The 19,751-nt window shown below is 39.8% G+C and overlaps 1 protein-coding gene across 1 annotated transcript in view; it reads left to right on the top strand.

The window, feature by feature from the left end:
• Positions 1-19,751, top strand: part of TMEFF1 (transmembrane protein with EGF like and two follistatin like domains 1) — a 115,180-nt gene that overhangs the window by 74,461 nt on the left and 20,968 nt on the right. The window contains exons 4-5 of the mRNA XM_072329732.1: positions 2,211-2,237; positions 14,420-14,516. Coding sequence (XP_072185833.1) covers positions 2,211-2,237; positions 14,420-14,516 — 124 coding nt within the window. The remainder of the gene's footprint in view (positions 1-2,210; positions 2,238-14,419; positions 14,517-19,751) is intronic.

Raw genomic sequence — 19,751 nt, 5'->3', positions numbered from 1 at the left:
TGTTTGGAGCTGTTTGGAGCATGTGCCCCCCAAAAAAAAGGAAGAAACTGGTTCAGTTTTCATGCTAGTTGGAGTTAAAAGCTGCTCCTACTGGGAATCTCTCTCTAACTAATGAGCTGAGGCTGGCGGGATGGTGCTTCTGTCCAGCTTCCTTGCTTGAGTGTCTTTCCTGCCAGGTCCTGCAGCACGGAGACTGTCTTTGGAAACCTGCATTGGTTGAGGGCCTGAATAAGAGCAGGGCTGCCTGTCTGTTTAAGCTTGCAGAAAATGCTACTTTTAAAACCAACAGCTGTGTGGGAAAACCTAGCCAAGGCCCAGGAATACACAGGAACACCAGCTTGCTATAGCACACAGGACACAGGCATGTTAACACAGCACCCAGCTCAGGGAGGAGCAATCAAAACTGATGTCAAATGTTATACAAGATAGCAGTTTTATTTTAATGATATCTTAAGATCTGTGAGGCTGGCAAATCAAGAACGTATCCATCCCTTTCTTAGGATGCTCTTCACAGAGTTACCTGCAGACATCCCGCAGGTCAGCCCAACAACTCTGAGCATCACCTCTGTCATTAATGTGGCTGTCACGGCTCGTTGCCTTTGGCTGGGTGTGTTCTGTGAAGTGAGAGCCAACAACATAAGCATGGAGGAACTCAGGTTCCTCTGAGGCATTTTAGTCTTTGGATTTTGTAAGAATTGCACACTGAGCTTTCTCATGTTTGTAGGTCAGCATCCCCTCCCCTAAAACAGCTCAGGACACAATTTCACCACTTCAAAGAAGCATATATACTGACATTACACAAGTAAATTACACTCCTTCAAGTTTCTTAATGAAGCAATAACACATCATAAAGTGTTTTTCTTTTTCAGCAATTCAATACTTGAATTTTTATATAGGATTGTCTGCTTTGTCAGTAAAGTGGGTCACTATGGGTGGAACAAGAGTCCTTCTGTTTTTGCATTTATTTCTGTAAGGTACTAAGCAAAGTCTGTTAGGCACAGAACAGTGGTAGAGGAGGAAAGAAAGGAGAATTTAGGCTAGGGGAAATAAAAGTCTCTGTTGCTGATACTCGGTGTGACAGGAGATTATTTTTAATGTGCAAAGTGAACCAGTAACGTGGAATTTCTCACTTTCCTCCACGCATTAGAGGGAATTATTCTTAGAAAGATAGCTGCTTAAAGAGGAGGTGAGGGGGGGAACTGAACAAATGGAGCTATGGCTCTTCCTCTGATGTGAGCAATGAGCTCGTAGGTGGGAGTACAGTCCCCCCCAACCTTCCCCTCCTCTTTCTGCTCTCCTTGTTCTTTTGGATTTGTGGAAGTACATTCAGCTACCTCCTCTGCCATCAGACTGGGCATGAAAGGAGAGGGGTGTGGGATGAGCTCTGCATGAGCTCTGCAGCTCTCATCTTCCAGAGAGGCTGAGCTAACCAGGGAGAAGAGCAATTTGCTGGCAGTGATTGCCATCCCAGCCTCTCCTCTCACTTCTCTTAAGCAAAGAAAGACTCCAAAGGGCTTGTCTTCATAGCAGCACCAGCTGAGGACAGTGAGATGCACATCCCTGCGCCCTCACCACAGTACTCCGAAAAGGAGTGAGTTGGCCTGGGCTGGTGAGAAGGTACTCAAACTGCTAATGTAGAGGCAATGCAGCTACGCAAAGTCACTCATCTGATGCTAATCCAGTCAGCCTAATGCCAATTAAATAATTATGCTGTTAGAGCATCCTTACACAGAGTGATTAGCTCACTTGAGAGGAGCTTTTTTATAGATAGATGACCTAAACCAACTTTACCTTGAGGATCAGTTGCTTCTGCAGCACGGTTGTTTACGCATTACTCCTTCGTGTGCCGGTAGGTAAACCTACTTTCCTTCATAAACAGATTCAAAAAATCAGGCTGTATTCTCTTCATCCATTTTAGATTTAACAACTCTGAAGCTATCACGGTTGAAAAAAAAGGCTGAGAAAGCCGTTCAGTACCAAGCATTGCTGTTCTTTGAACAAAAACTGTCCTGACACAATAGGCCATGACCAACCCTACGAGAGGATGCCAGCCTTTATGCAAGATGTTTGTTTTTACAGCTGGCTCATGAAATGTAACACCTGCACGATGTTTTACAGTGACAAGCTGCTAACAAACAGCTGCTCCTGGAGCAATATTTTCATTTGCTTTCTCTTATTCTTTTTCCTCTCCACTTCTGTTTCCTTTTCAGATAACGGCTCTGGGTCAGGAGAAGGAGGTGAGTACCAAACCCTGGTTACATGTGCTTTCGGGCTTTCTTGTTTAGTATACGTGTATCCGTGCCTGCTTTATGTGAGGTGCTGCTGTGCCTCAAGAATTAAGGAAAAGGTATAACAACTTATAAACAAGCCTGCATGCTGTGTTCTGAGCATCTCGGGGCGGTATTTCTGCAGAAATAGTTTGCAGTGTGCATTTGACTAATGTTGTTCTTTCAGTTATGACCTAAATCATTTTTCATTTGTTTCATGAATGCTGAAATGGTATTGCCAGCGATGTAGGGTGCTATTTAGATCTCTACTAAACCGCTGTATTTCACCTTTATTTCACTGTTGAAAATGTCTATTCACAATAAATTTGTTTTCTTGCATTCATTTCCTCAGTGCCTGCAATGTCAATTTCTCACTTTATCCTTGGCAAACACATTGCCAAAGACATATAAAGATTACAGTATGATATGCTTTTAACGAATATTTTAAACGTTCCTGTTCAAAGCTGTGTGTTCAAAGAAGGCAAGTAGCACAGCAGGTACTAATGGAAGCGTACCTGTCTTTGAGCACATATTAACTTTCTTCCAATGATAAAAAAAAAAACAACACCCATGATTTAATTCTATCTCTGATGCTAGTAGAAAGAATACATATAGAATGAAAAATGTGAGATACAGGTACAGACACAGGAAAGCCATTTTGCTTCTGAGTTTTGTTTGTGTGAAGCATTGCAGTGTATACTGATAGAGCATATACAAGTCACTGTGTTTGACACCTTGAATTAAGTGCACATTACCCAAACAAAATATTCCCTCAAACCTCTCAGGGACCTTAGGTTTTTGTATCTACTTCCTAAATGGCCTGTATGATCGCCAAGGGGCTGCACGATGCCTGCTTTCACCACACCGTTTCTGCACAGTCCAAGCACAGGCAGATAGGCAGAACGTGGGGCCAAATCCAAGCCTGGTTGCTTCCATGAGAAATGCATTAAGTGGTGCTCGCTAAGGCTGTCTGAAGAGTTATTTCACCAGCTCATGTGAGGTCCTATCTCCAAGGACGTGATGTTGAGTTGCCTTCACCTTTCTAACACAGCTTGGAGTATTGGGACCAGTTTCTTGCTCAAGTACTGCCTCTTGTTACCTACACTATTGACTCTTCTGATGCTTTTCTGAGCTTGCAACCACACTCCATCCCCAGCCCTGTCTGCTTCCCACTTTGCTACCCAGCTTGTTATTTCCTGCAGCTGCTCCTGCACGCTGAGAGTTGCTTGTCTCTGTACTGCAGTGTGCTTCTTAGAGGAGACAGATTTAGCCCATGTCTGACTTATTTTTGCTACAGTTTTTAGAGATGCTTGAATGCTGTTGGGAATTCTTGTAGTATTTCCCCAATCAGGTACAGAGATCTCAGTTAAAGTCTCTTGTAAATTTTTCTGTGCTGGTCTGGAATAGATGACTGACGGCTGCAGGGATTCTTTGGTAATTTTATGAACAGTCTAAAGAAAAGTAGGGCAGAACATGCTGTCTTTTGTTGGCTAAACTGCTCATGATCAGATGAAGGTTACATGTTCAAATACATTTGTTGCTTGGTTTGGGGCAGGAGACTGAACCCATAGTCTCTTGGTAAGAGAATCCCAAACTGCGTCTCCCTTGGCCCCTGCTGTTGTAGCTGCTCTCAGTTAAAATATTTATTGAGCCTGGGACAAAGGGAGCAGGAAGAAGGAGACAGCCTGGAGGTTGGAAGGATAAGTTCTTCAGAGAGGCTTTGTTAGTCAAGACTTGAATTTTAATTATTTATGCAAAATAGGATGGCATCAGCTGAAGAGATTCAGTGGGCTCTTCAGGCTGCTTTGCAGCAGCGGGCAGTGTCTTGTCTTAGAAGCGAAATATATGGGTTTGATTTCCATCAGGCAGAATGGAATAAATTCAGTCTGAACCCCTTCACCCCATGTGAGTAACTACACTGTCTGGGTGTTCTAAGAAAAAGGGGCAGCATACTCTCTGTAGCTGGAATTGGATCTGAGACCAATACTCTTTAATGCCTTCATCAGTGACATTGACAGTGGGGTTGAGTGAGCTCTCAACAAATTTGCTGATTACACCAAGCTGTGGGATGCAGTCAGCACACCAGAAGGATGGGATGCCATCCAGAGGGACCTAGACAGGCTTGAGCAGTGGGCCCAGGTGAACCTCATAAGGTTCAACAAATCCAAGTGCAAGACCTTGCACCTGGTTGAGGGCAACCCCCATTACCACCAATACAAGCTGGAGGATTAAAGGACTGAGTGCAGCCCTGCTGAAAAAGACCTGGGTGTACAGGTGGATGAAAATGACATGAGTGAGCAATGTGCCCTTGCAGCCCAGAAAGCCAACAGTATCCTGGGCTGCATCAAAAGAAGCGCAACCAGCAGATCAAGGGAGGTGATCCTGCACCTCTGCTCTGCTCTAGTGGGACATCACCTGCAGTACTGCATCCTAATGTGGAATCCTCAGTGCAAGAGAGACATGGATCTGTTGGAGTGTGTCCAGGGAAGGGCCTCAAAAATCATCCATGGAATGGAACACCTCTCCTATGAGGACAGGCAGAGAAAGACAGGGCTGTTCAGCCTGGAGAAGAGAAGGCTGTGAGATGACCTGATAGCAGCCTTTCAGTATCTAAAGGGGAGCTACAGGAAAGAAGGTGGCAGACTCTGTAGCAGGGTCCATTGTGACAGAACGAGGGAAAATGGTTTCAAGCTTAAAAAGGGTAGATTTAGGTTAGATATAAGGAAAAAAAATCTACAGTGAGAGTGGTAAGGCACTGAAACTTGCTGCTTAGTGATGTGGTTGATGCTCTGTCCTTGGAGACTTTCAAGGCGAGGCTGGATACGGCCCTGGGCAACCGGATCTAGCCATGGTGTTGATTGCAGGGGAGTTGGACTAGTTGGCCTTCAGAGGTCCCTTGCAAGTCTAAGGATTCTATGATTCTCTTTATGAACCATTGCTGCCCCAGTCTCCCCTTCTCACTGAATTGGGCATACTGCCTCTACAGAACACTTACTTACCTTGTCTTCAGTGCACTGAGGCATTTTCTGTGTCTGGGAGTAATCCTTCACAGAATGGAACCCACTGTTGTTTTGATTACCGAACTCTGTTCTGGCCAAAAAAAATCAAGATTGTTGTACTCAAAGTGTTTGCATATCTGGAAGTGTTTTTATACCATTATTCAAGTAACTGTAAAAATGTTACAAGGAGATATTAAAAACATCAAAGATGTATTACAAGCTAAGGAAATTTAGAATAGAGACAAACTTTTAAAAGGCTGCTGAACCATTTGAGGTTGAAAGAGTATTGTTTGGGATCCCAGAGAGAGAAAGTCTAGACTGACAGGAGCACAGCACAGCTCCTTCCTGGCACAGCCCTCTCCTTTTTCCTCCAAAGGAAACCAGGGCTTGCTGAGATACAATAATCACCCCATTCTTGCAGTTTCATAGCAGACTCTTGGCTAAGGGTGCCCAAGTAGGGAATAGGAATTTATGTGCCCTTTTGGGTGCAGTTGCTGCTTGTAAGAAGCACTGTAAAAGGAAAAATGCAAGGGTAAGAGCGCAGGATCTTGTGAGTGAGTGAAAATAATGGTTTAGAAGTTTCTGTTCTCTTCATAGAATTTACATTTCCAGATGCTAATCACAGAATCAGTATTAACTGTGTTTCTTAAACACGCAATTAGTGGGATTGCACGTGCACCAGTGATGCTGGCACACATCAAATGGATGAGTGCAGCTGCTTGTGCATGTTCAGGAAGCACTGCCATTAATGTGCAGGAGATGTACCATTTGCTGGTAGATTTTTAAATCTGAAAGAAAGTACTGGGAAAGGATCTATTGCTATAGATCTGCTGGTGACAGTTCTGCACTGCTTAAATTAGCTGTGCCTCCCGTGCAGTTGAGATTTGTGCCAGTGGTTCACGTTGTTCTGTTTCATTTTCCAGATGCACTGCAAGCTCATTAATGATTCTGAAACTTGACTTCATGCAGAATTTCCCTCGTACTCCAAAGCAGAGTAATGTTGAATGCATTCATTTTAATGTCAAAAAAGTGCATTGGAAACTGATTAATAAAAGAAAAAAAAAAGAAAAAGGAAAAAGCCTTCTTCCTCAAAGATTATTTCAGACAAAATCTTGCCTTAGAAGTTGTCATGTGACATAAAAATGCTAAAAATTGTGAAACCACTGATCCACATTCTGTTCCAAATCTTATTTACTGTTGCAAAGACAGGAGATTTCAGCAAAGGAATTAGGAGTGGGAGAATTTCTTAAGTACAATTGAATGAAAGTGAAAGGCTATCACTTCTAAGGGCGACACAATTGTCTAGTTGCCCTCTGACTTTTTCAATAAGTGATTTCCATTTCATATGCTCTGATGGCACGGTATTCATAAAGAATTGCAATTAAAGTCACTCATTTTGCTCAGTCCAGAGGTCTGAACCTTCAATTAGCAGAATAAAAATTATGGTTACAAAACCAAGCTGTTGATTACTTGTAGCAGTGAGTATCCTGATGCCACCTCTAAGAAGAATATGGGTTGTTAATTCAGAAATTAGAGAAATTTCAAAAATCGAATTGTTCTGCCATTATGTTTCACCCCTATAGGAAACAGTGTCAGAGAGGGGGGATTCAGCCTTAAAAATGTTGCTTAATTGATGATGACTGTGATGTGATGACATCCTATGACATGAACTATATCTTGTATTCTGCAGTGCACATTGCCTGAAGAATACACACTCATAACAGTGATTCCTGATCCACTTCCTTAAATGTGTGATTTGTTACTGTTTGAGGCAGAACTGGTGAAAGAGAAGTCACAGTCTCGGATTCATGCTCATCTCTGCCAGTAGTAAATTGTAACTCTATTTGGCCTGTTGGATGTAGTTCTGAAACTGATAGATCAGGGCACAAAAACTGATGAACACAAACTGTCATGCATGCATAAAGGAGATAGATTGCTTGCTCAAATGCCACATTTTCTTTTTACCAACGTGAATTTTCCTTTTAAAAATTTTATTGTTGTTGGAACCTGCCATATTCTCACAGTAAAAAGAACTGTCTTGACCCAGTAAAGCAGCCTACAGAAGATTAACTTGGACAGGTTTCATAGAATCACAGAATGGCTTTGGTTGGAAGAGAATTTAAGACCATTCAGCTCCAGCTTCCTGCCATGGGCCGGGCTGCCTCCACCAGCTCATGCTGTCCATGGCCCCATCCAACCTGGATGGGACATCCACAACCTCTCTGGTTTACCTGTTCCATAACTTCAGTGAAAAACTTCCCTGACATCTAATCTAAGCCTTCCTTTAGTTTGAAACCATTTCCCATTGTCCTATCTCTATCTACCCATGAAAAAAAAACTTCATTTCCCTTCTATTTATGATCTCCCTTTAAATATTAGAAGACCACAATGAAGTCCCCATGCGGCCTTCTCTTCTCCAGACTGAACAAGCCCAACTCGTTCAACCTTCCTTCATAGAAGAGCTGCTTTAATCATTTTTGTGGCCCTCCTCTGGACCCACTCCAGCAGCTCCACATCCTTCCTGTGCTGGGTGTCCCAGACCTGGATGCAGTACTCCAGATGGAGCCTCATGAAGGCAGAGTAGAAGGGGGCAGTCACCTCCCTTGCCCTTCTGGCCACTCTTCTTCTGATGCAGCCCAGAATACGTGAATGTCACTAAGGGTGGGCTTCTCCAGTGTTTCCTTCAAAGTAATATATATATATATATTAATTATATCAATATATATATATTTTTTCCTTAGTTGCACAACTTCATACTAGCCAAGAATATCCATAGAGGAACAGTCATCTTAGTGATTTTCATGCCTGCTCATTATGTGTATTGCTGGCAGCTGGAACTCTTAGCCAGGCAGAAACCCTGTCATTTAGCTGAAGTGACTTCAATGATCAGAAGTCATCAGACTTGTTTCAATTCATTATTCAGTCGATATTCTAAAATCTCACTGCTGCACTGCCCAAGTAGTAGTGAAACAACGGTAAGTTCTACCAGCAACTCTAAATTCTGCTCAGACTTACCTTCACACATTGTCTTTTTAGTAGAAGTGTTGTCCCACTGATTCTGAAAGGAATGCTTTCTGCTTTATGAAGTCAAAGCTGGTTCCTTCTTTTTTTTTCCCCAAGGATATTGGACAAAGATAATCTGCTTTCATCTCGCAGAAGTCCTTATTTGAAAGGCTTTCCTTTGGTAGTACTTTCCATCTGGCACACAGACGTAGTGCAATAACTTTTGAAGGAGACCTTTATTTCTTCTGAGTCCCCAGGTCCTGTCTTTTGCTAAAGGTGAACTTCTGAGCAGTTCCCTCTGTCTCCTCCAAGTAAAGGCTCTTCTTCCTCTTGCTCCATTCCTCCCTTAGTTTCTTGATTTAATAAAGCCAGCAAATGCTGATGGTGATATTCACTTTGTGGTCTAGTTAGGCCTTTACAAGGATGCGCTGAGAACTGTTAGCACATATTATGTATGGCACCATACATTTAACAAATGCCATTGGCTTTCAAGCAAGCCTCTTAGAGGCACATCAGTGTCCTTGAAGAGACAGGTCCTGTTGATTAGTAAGAAACCTTCAAGTGTAGCATGTCTAGCTGTCCTGCTAGGCCTATGACATTCATTTTTTATTCTTGTTGTTCAGAGAATATCTGTAACTAAGCAGAATGTACTTTTGATATATAAAAAAAAGAGAAGATGTAGTAGTGGTTAGACAGATGGCATCTGATAATTTCAGGCTTTTATGCTAAGGAAATAACATGCTTGCAATACATATAGCTAAGTTAATTATTATTAAAATAATTTGTTTTGAATTTCTAATCCCTCTGAAACCTAATAGGGAAAGTATCTTGTGATGAACGTCTAGCAGATTGCATTTAGTAATTAATAAATTGATATACAGTATGTGCTTTTTAGCAGGCTGCCATCTGTTCCTTCTCCTCACTGGGGACAACACTTATCCAATAATTGTCACACAGTCAGGGTGGTATAAACAGACACCATTTAGAACCTCAAATAATTTTTTTTTCTAATTTCTGATAATACTACTGATTTATTTTAATGTATTTTAATACGACTGCAGGAGCTTGATGGTGATTAACACCCTGGATAGGAAGTAGCATCATGTCTTTTAGGCATATTTCTATAATGGGGAGTGATTTAGAGAGATGTAAGTGCTGATTCCATCACATGGTTTGCCACTGAGTATCACTGTTACTTCCAACAGCACTATTTATTTCTGAGGTCCTATATTCAGTAGGTAAAATTAACGCCAAACTAAGACTTCCAAGAATTACCATAATTTCACCACAGGTTCTGCAACACAGAGACAAGGACCTTGCATATCCTGGTGTAGTGTCAGTGAGAACTCGCCCTTGGTAGGGATTTTAGAGGGGCCACTGCTTGTTCACAGTGATGGCTCAGAAGAACAGATTCTTCTTGGATCTTGTGCAGGATGACAGATAAGAAATGAGAGCAGGTTCTTCTTATACGACCTTTTAGGGCTCACAGAACTACATTTGGCATCTTTATGAAATTGCAGGACATCTTCTTTGACATCTAGTGACTTTCCTGTCCTTTCCATTTTCTATCATCTTCCACCTGTGCATAATTTCTCTAGTGTTTATGCCAAAGCTGTCGTGTCTTTGGAAAAACAAGGAGTTTGGCCATATTTGAAGGAAGACAGTGGAGTGAATTGGTGTTTATATTCTATAGCTGGAGGGTCTTGCAGTGGGAGCTGATCCAGCTCTTGCTAGTTTTCCCCACTGTTACCATAGCATCATTATGCACAGAAGTTATCAATGCCAAATGAGTAAAATACCTGAGACATAACAAGGGCAGTGGTGGTAGGGAGTCTTGCAATGCATCACCTTGAGTCATTTGCTTTTGCACATCCTGAAGTTCTGCATGCACTGTCATTATAATAACCACTCAACAAACATTGCCATCGCTGGGCTGTGATTAAGATACCAACTTCAAACTCAACCTCTTCAAGCACCTCACAGATAAATAGTCCAGACATCATTTTATTAAATCTGCATGCCAAAAATGGAATTTCAAAGGCTGGAGTCTTTCCTGGAGCACACTTACAGCTGTGCCATATTGTCTGTATTGCACAGTAAGGTGTAGCTTGGACTACCAAGCCAGGCTTTGCTCTCAATCCAGCTGGCAAATAATGCTTCTGCATAAGAGCCAGCAGCTTGGTCTAGATTGATCAAGAAACTGCTTGCCAGAAATTTGGGATGGCTAAAACTAGTTGTTGCACTTGCTTTAAATGTAAACTTACAGACAAAAGAGTAAGTTTGCAACCTTGTTTTAAATTATGAAAATAACCTCCATTTTAACTAGTCTGTATTATTGCTGCCCTAAGAATTAATGGAAGAGTGGTCAAGTTACTGAACAGTTGAGCGAACTGCCACCCATAGCATGTGATGCTGTGGACTGTAGTTAGAAGAGGAATTTTCAGTGCTAGCCATACCAAGGGGATTAGTATGACTTCAGGAGGTATCTTAAGGGTACAGAGTAGGATTTGCTGTGGCCCTTCCTATTTTTCCAGAATTATTTTGCTTTTAGTTGTCTTCCATGAGGTAACACGTCATTAAATTAAAAAAAAAACAAAAAACAAAAAAAAACCTCCGTATTCCAAATACAGGTAGGAATTGATTTTCAGAGGATCTTCCCCAGACCGGGGAATTGTTGTTGCATAGATAGATAGATACATGGCTATGGAATGGCCACAGCTCTCCATGGGCTCCCTCCATTTCACTGTGAGCAGTGATAAATACATGATAGCAAAGCTCTCTTTCCTGCCCATACCTGGAGGCAGTCCAAACTTCACCTTGACACAAATCAATACTTTTTTTTTTGAACCAGAGGTATTACAATTGTAGGAACACACAAATGAGTTGCCAAGGGAAGCAATTTACTGCTGGCCAGTTCCTCCAGAGCAATTGTCCGTTTGCAGGCTCCTGAGGTAGAGCTGGCCAACTTCTGCAGGGAAATAATGACTCAAGGAGAAGTGTTAGCGGGCAGTGCAGCTCAGACAGACAACTGGGAGTCACAGATCCCATCTTTGCGCCTCATTTCTTTGAAGGACAGAGTATTAATGAGGTGCTGACCTGAAACACTAAAGGAAGCTGAAAAGAGAGGGAAAATGAGCTTTCACTCAACATGAAATTAAGATGTCAAGAGCAGAATTAATCAAGATACCAAAGAAAGTGAGGAGAAGAAATTTTGTAATCATCTATACGTCAACATTAGAAGCCTGCATAATAAACAAGAAGAACTTGAATTGCTCATTTAGGAACATATTTTGACCTAATTGGTATTACTGAAACCTGCTGGGAAGATTTGATTGATTGGAATATTAAAATTAATGGCTTTAACCTATTTAGGTACAATCAAATATGGAGAAGAAAGGAGAAGGGAGAGGCAATCTGTCAAGAGGTTCATTGCCAATCTGGAGACACTCACAACAGAGGAACTATTGCCCTCAAATATTAATGGGTGAACTAACAAGTTGGGTACAGAACGTGTCCACTACCTACTCAGGCTGAAAAGACAGTTATTATTTATTCTGCATTGATGGGAAAAGTTGCATTTTTTTGAAGGACTTCAACTTAAATTATACTCACTGTTTCATGATACTGGAACGTCATGCAGCTAGTAATGAAAGAAGAATTATGGTTTACGATTGCCTAACATGGAAATGTTGCATCAAGATGCATTCATCTGTACTACACTTAATCCTGACAGGTGCAAATTAACAGTATCTGAGGCGCAGGTATTTGTGATTTGCACATATTTATTATGTGCAAACAGGATAAAGTACAGATAAATAACTCTGTATGCATTAGGACCTGCATGTTCTAATCAAGAAAAAAAAAGACCACACTTTTTATACAACAAGCAAAAAATATTAAAGAAGATAGAGAAAGCAGTTTTAGCAGAGGGAGAGAAGTTCACACTGAATAGCATATAGAAATAATTACCTAGTAGTTGTGGATTACTTTCATGATGTTCATTGATGAACAGTGAAATGCTAATAGTGCAGCAAAAGTGCTCTGTAAGGCATTCTATTCTCACTTGTATTTCAAGTGAGGTCAGATAGTTTATATAGAAAACGAAGAAATGATTTCCATCCTAGCAGTACAGCAGAAGGTTACTAAGCACCAAATGTCAAAGGCAGATGTTTTGTAATCTGCAGATCTGTCTGGTTCGCACCTGAAAGCTTCAAAAGTGACTGATAAAGAATTCTGTGGGATACTCATGTCTTTATCTTTTGTCATTAGAACAATGAGAAATAGTGTACAGATATTTTGAGAAAGGATAAATGTGATGATCTGGAGGGCTGTAGCCTCTCATATTGGCATCTGTCAGAAGCAAAGCAATAGAAAAGGAAGCGGAAGAATAAACTGAAAATAGAATTAAGGGGCAAGAGAGACACATATTTTTTTTTTTTAATGACAGTCATCGTGGGTTCCTGGTAAATAAAATCTATCTACCCACTTAATTTTTCAAAAAAGAAATCAGTGTAAAATAGTGGTTTTGAGGTGAACCACCACAATCAAAGGCAGTATCTCACACACAAGTCTTAAGTAAAAGAGGGCAGAAAATCCACACAGTGCACATCTAATGTAAGTCTGTAAATCATTACATGTTAAATAATCTTTATGAAATTATTGTTTTCCTGTGGGCTCTTGACCTTGAAATATACTGTGTGCAAATCAGAACTGATCAGGCTAATGATGTGCCCAAGCAGGCAGGGTTTTAGTGCCCAAGAGTAAGTCCAGGATCTTGACCATCTTTCCTGGATGCCAGCCTCTCTCTCTGCAACAGACTGTTGTCTCTGAAGAGAATTCATCAAGGAATAAAATAAATAATACAGTGAACATGAATAATAACAGTTAATGCAGAAGAACAGTCAAAAAGTAGTATGCTAGGCACACGGTACCTTGAAAGAATTAAAAATTAAATAAGCTGCAACTGTAAAAATAAAAGAAAACTACCTCTATTGCAATTTAGTAAGTCTGGTGATAGAATTCTTACAGTGGTAATTTTGTTTGAGTATGTAATCATCCTTAAAAAATTCACGCCATGCTTCAGACAGAAGTGAGTTTGAGAGAGACTAACTATGTGCTCTGCATATAAGCTCAGCCCACAGGTAGAGGGCAAGATTCCCTTCAAGTAAGATCGAGGAAAATTAGGAAGGACTGTTGTGGATTCCTTTTTTCTATTTAAATATAAAGAGTACAGGAATTTTTTAATTGTTGATGGTTGGCTGATATCCTCTTGCTATAGCACATGAAACTATGAGAAAGGAATCACTTTGTTTAGATCTCTTTTTGACAGCCTTGTGCAGTCAGTCTTATACAAACATACATTAAAGTTTTTTACTCTCTCTGCAGATTTCTGTTTCCTTTTATTCTTTTCAATCTCTCCATTACTGCATTGTTAAAATAACAAATATTAAGAAAATATTGTATTCAAACAATTATAGTATAGTTGTATTTCTTTACTCAACTGAGAGTTTTGATGTCTGTGTCAACAGTGAGATCAGTGCAGCTGTTTTTTGGAATATTTGAGGTATTAGTTTTACTGTTCAGTTGACATAGCATTTGTTACTTTGTCTTCTTAAGATGACTTTCTTCTTTTAGTCATGTACCAATCAAGAAAATATACCACAGCATGTATGAGAGATGAGTACAGTCTGAGGCTGTCATCAGTTATAAAAAGGGGAAAAATATAAGAAGTAACGTAAGAATATCTGTAATTAAATACTGTAAAAGAAAACAGATTTCAAATCCTTCCTACCTAATAGTCAAGAACATTAGAAGGTACAGAGTTTATCTGTTATCAGTGCCAGTTCAGACTGAACATGTCTGGGACACATCAGTGCGTGTCTGGTGAAGCGAGAATAAATACAATGAAATAACAATAAAGGAAGAGACAATCAATGAAGCAGTTGTTTTTTGGGATGCTTTCTTGTCATCGTTACTGTTCTACCAGCCTCCATTTGCTGGATTTTGAAAGATGAAGCACTATTAAGGTTTACAGCTTCAGTGTATGATAACTGTTGACAATATAGTTGAAGATGAATGAATTTAGGTAGGCGAAGTCAGAGCTTAATATAGAAGTCACGCTTTCTGCTAACTGCACCTTGTTTTGTTTAGAGTATGAAGGATCTGGGACAGAAGTTCAGAGGAAACACTCAAAATGTGGAGTTTGCAAATATAGGGCTGAGTGTGATGAAGATGCAGAAAATGTTGGGTAAGTAATAAGTTTTCCTTAACAATGTCAATGAACAAAAGAAAACGTATGGGATTATCCTGACTATGCTTGTTCCTACTAATTAAAGTTTTAATGCTGTCTAACAATAATGTGTTTGATATGTGTCGGTGAAGAGCGAATTATTTTCAGCTGCACGATATAGGGAGAAAACAATGCAAAGACATAATGGAGAATCTTCCTCAAATACTTTTTTTTTCAGTGAAAGAATGTTTATTTGTTTCATTCTGGCAAAAAAAGAAAAAAGAACACAGAACACAAGAATACAAAATAAATACTCATCATTCATCTCTGACTTTTTTTTCTGTATGTCCTGCTTTTCTGTACAGTATTACTGTGGGAAGCATACTTCTTTTATCTTCTAGCTGGGATCTATTTATTTCATGTACAATGTGTTATAAGTTGACAAGATTTTATGAGATATCAGAGTAAGGAAATCTCAGGATGTAAGGCAGTTTAGCACTAATATTTAAGATGTATGCTACAACTTAATCTTGAATATACAAGTGAAAACAAAATGGCAACAGCACACATGAATAGTGGCCCAATACTTCAGGTTTCCTAAAATGACATACCACCGAAGTAGGCTTGCTCTTTTATGGGGAGACAAATGTACTGTAGCCATATTTCATAATAATTATAATTTTCTGCAGTATTGCCTTGGTCTGTTTCATTTATGACCGTCAAGATGGGTATAGATTTGTTTGTTATATGCACTGAGATGCGCTCTTGGCTTTGGAAAATCAATTCTCAAGCATTCAATTTCAGTAAAAGATTGCCTACTCAGGTCTATACAGGTAGAGTTTGCATTTCTGTGTCTTTATAGTATCCATAAGAGAAGATAAAGTTGAAGAAAGTGGAAGATTTTTCCCCAGTGTTCTGCTTAACCTCCCCCTTCTTGATTAAAGTAGAGTGTTTTATTGTGGGTTTTTTTAGTCTTTAAGATTCATTAGTTCTCTTTAAAAATAAAATAAAATTAAATTAAAAAATAGGTAAAATGGAGATATTTAAATAGAAAATAATAAAAAGTTAGGAAATATTCTTATGAGGCTTGCTAACAACCTATCAAATCTGTATTTTTTTCAATTTTGTCATCTTTCCAACCTAAATGACTTCATTTTTTGCCCACTACCTTTGACCAGTATAGCCTTTAGTGATATTCACTGTCAGTTTGGATTCAGACTAAATAGGGCCCTGCTACCTTAGATTATCTACGCAAGGTTCATTTTGACATGTCGCACAGAATGTCACAGGCTTACTTCAGTCAAAGTTAGGAGTTTGGTGCCTTTTATTCCTAAAATCAAAGCAGTTATTCACCTGACAGAAGATGGGATTGAAATCTGTTTGGGAAACTCTAATACAACCTCCTTTCAGAATGCTTTACACATCCGTGTTTTTTAACCCCACGAAACTATATCATCAGATTTAAAATTATTGGCAACACAAACATCTTTAAACAGACTTATTTAAGCACCACTCAGTTCATATTTTTATTTAACTTTCTTAGTATCCTAAGATTTTTTGGGTTGGAAGGTACCTTTATACATAACACAGTTCCAACCCTCTACCAAGGGCAGGGATACCTCCCACTTGCCCAGAGCCCCATCCAGCCTGGCCTTGAGTACTTCCAGGGAGGGGAGAAACATAGAATCATAGAATAATTTTGTGCTGTATTACTATCAGTATTGCTCCAATTCTAGCAACCCATGCAGGCACTCTAATTGAATAAAAATATATTATCTTGATTTTTTTTCCTTTTTAAACCATGAGAGTTACCACTGCAATTTTTGGGCATAATGAAGTAATATCTATGGAATCATAGATAAAAATTCCATTTAGTTCTGTTCTGTAGACTTCTTAAGCCTGGGTAACCCTTGCTTGGACTTTGTGGCATTAAAACACTTAAAATGATTGGTGTGATTACAGAAGGCATGTTAGGAAAATTCTTTTTCATGACAATAACTGAATGAGTTAACTGAACTGTCTCCTACTGTTCAGTAGATAATCTCAAGCCATATTCATGAGATGCAGGCTAATACTTATAGTAAATATAAAATTATGCATTTTGGCATCCTTTTTCCAAACACTGCAATCTAAGATGTTGCAAACATCAGTTCCTTTCTATTCTGAGTGCTCCTGAGATGTGAAATGACATCTGCACCACAATTTCATGAATAAACTAAGTTATGGATAAAATGATTAGCCTGCGGACAGACAGTAAATTAGTGAAAGGGGAGACATCTACACCACAAAGTGTTGAGTGGTTTGAGATAAATGAGCTAGCACTAATGAGAAATCCCCATTCCTGCCAACAGGGCAGCCACAGCAGCCTGGAGTGCAGCATAGGCAGATTTTCTCCTGGTGACAGAACGATTCAGCTAGAGGCAGTTTTATTTCATATGGGCTGTGGTTTGTCTTTTGGACTTCAAAAGATGTGGCAGTCCTATGCAAAAAAATGATAACATCTTTAAGTGAAAACTACAGGATAATTTCTACAGTGGAACAGGAGCAATCCTGTGGTAGCAACTACTTGGCATTTTCTGATAGCTATAGCTAGACTTGCTGATGCCTAAGCAAGTTCTTTCTTCTTGGAGTTGCACAGTGATAGCATAAACATGAAAGATGTGTCAGAGCATGGGAAATTCTAATTTGATGCAGTGGAAAACATTTCTCCCTTAAGATTGTCAGGCTTCAGAAGAAGGTATCTGGTGAGGCTGTGGAGTTCAGACCAGTGGATGTGGTCAGAATCTGAAAGGACACAGCCATGGACACTTTAGTCCAGCTGTACTAGCTTTGAGCAGAATTTTGGAATAGCTGACCTCTGCACATCCCTTCAAGCCAAAATTATTCTGTGATTCATAGAATGGTTTGGGTTAGGAGGGACCTTTAAGATCACCTAGTTCCAACCTCCCTGCTATAGGCAGGGACACCTCCCTCTAGACCAGGTTGCTCAAAACCCCATCCAGCCTGGCCTTCAATGCTTCCAGGAAGGGGACATCCACAGCCTCTCTGGGCAACCTGTTCCAGTGTCTCACCACCCTCACAGTAAAGAATTTCTTCCTGATATCTAGTCTATATCTATTCTCTTCCAGTTTAAAGCTCTTTCTCCTTGTTCTGTCACTATCTGCTCTTACAAAAAGTCCCTCCCCAGCTTTCCTATACGGCCCCTTCAGGTGCTGGAAGGCCACGCTATAAGGTCTCCTTGGAGCTTTCTCTTCTCTAGGCTGAAGAGTCCCAGCTCGCTCAGCCTGTCCTCATAGAGGAGGTGCTCTAGCCCTCTGATTCTGTGTAGTTATCAAATGCCAATGCTTTCTAAAAACAAGTTTAAACAAGTGTAGTTGTATGCAGTTGAGGCGCGTTCCACATTACCAGTCGGTGATTTTATTTTTAGTTGCTCCTTAAACCATCCTTCCTCTTACAGTTACTTTCTGTTTTAGTTTTCAGGCTAAGCATTGAAGCATAGCTGTCTCTGATCAAAATTGCAATATATGCCTCTATTGCACAAGATCATACACAGTCTGAAAAAATTAAAGCTTTGCACAGCGTTTGTGATTTGTATCTTCATTTTGTTTGATTTCTCATAAACGCTGTCTGTACCAGAAGTGGTTACAATGCATGGTAAATTGAATGCAAAAATATGAACAACTTTATCATTTGCACTGTCTTTTCAAAAACTCTGGAAGTTAATTTTAAGTGGACTGAATAAGAAAAAGAAGTGAAGTCTGAGCAGATGGTTGTCATAAACAGCACTCCATACTTAGAAAATTAATGTTCAAGTGTATGCAAATTAGTACATTATATAAGATTTCCTTATATAAATGTGAAAAGGAATCAATTTGAGGAAACATCACAGAAAAATGCTTTCTTCTCATACAACTTAAAAGTATTTCAAAGAATTTTGACTTTATGGATAGACTTCTAAAGAGCATAAACAGTAACTAGTGGATGCACTGGTCTAAAGATGCATAAAGACTTACTACGCCTTATTTGTTCTGTACCTTTCTGTAGGTAGCAACAGCCTACGGACAACAGACTTCACATAGATTAGATATGATTTTTTTCCCCCTTTACCAGTAAAGCTGAATCATGCATTGCATACTTCATGGAGAAGCCATTGTCTGAGACTGATATGTCTGTATTTCACTTTCTGTCCTGTCCATCAAAATGTGTCTCTGGCTAGAACTTAGCTCTGCTGCTTAGAAGGAGCAGCATAATGGCACACAGCTTGCAGTAAGGGAGTGAAAAAGGACACATAAGGTTGATAAATTTAAACTTTTGTGAAAGAATCTGGCCAGCAGCCTAAAGATGTAAGCAGCATGAGGATGGTGTGTGTTTTCTGCCTGGATCTGGAACTGGAAATGACTTCCTGTTGAGAGGTGGAGCTGGAGATGGCAACACACAGCTTGGGGCCACCAAGAGTAGCGCTGATGTGTTGGATGCTAGCGAGCTAACCCTGTAGGGAAGCGACAGAAACATACAGTTTTCTATTGATAGTTTCATCTTGGCACGCACTGGACTTTTCAGCTCTACTGGTCACGTTACAGATCACCCTATCAAGTACATAGTCAGAATATGGTATATTAATAAATATTGAAGCACACATACTAATCCAGTATGAATGTAAAATAAATGCATAAATGTGGTTGTACAATTGTATTAATTAGTGAAGCAGTTAAAGCTTTTTTCAGTGAAAGCAGTATATACCAATATTTATAGCATTGTGGCTGTTAAGGACACTGAGATATATTTTTTCTGAGATAGATTTAATGTAAATATTGTACGAAGCTTCTAAGCCACATGATGCCTTAGTTTACTGTGTGTGATTGAAACAGAATTTTTTCTGGTCCTTTGAGACCTGAATATTATTTTTCCCAAGAGCCACTTGCAGCAATCGTAAAGAAATTGATAGCGTAAATATACTGGTGATTTTTGGGGGGAATGTGGGAGCCCACCTTTCTGTATTCCTTTGGAAGATTTCACTTTTTAAATGATCCCAATTTATGCATTTTTTAAAGGTTTATTGCTATTACCCGAGGCAGGATTTTTTAATATTGATGTTTTAAAATCACAGAATGATAAAACAGTAGAGGTTGGAATAGACCTCTAGAAACCACAGAGTCCAACCCCCTACTACAGCAGGTTTCCTGCAACAGGTCACACAAGAAAGTGTCCAGGTGGGTTTTGAATATCTCCAGAGAAGGAGACTCCACCAACCCT

This window comes from Excalfactoria chinensis, chromosome 2, assembly GCF_039878825.1.
Source record: "Excalfactoria chinensis isolate bCotChi1 chromosome 2, bCotChi1.hap2, whole genome shotgun sequence".
In the NCBI taxonomy this organism is placed as follows: domain Eukaryota; kingdom Metazoa; phylum Chordata; class Aves; order Galliformes; family Phasianidae; genus Excalfactoria; species Excalfactoria chinensis.
Note: the sequence above shows the minus strand (reverse complement) of the source record. Positions and strands in the feature narration are given on the sequence as shown.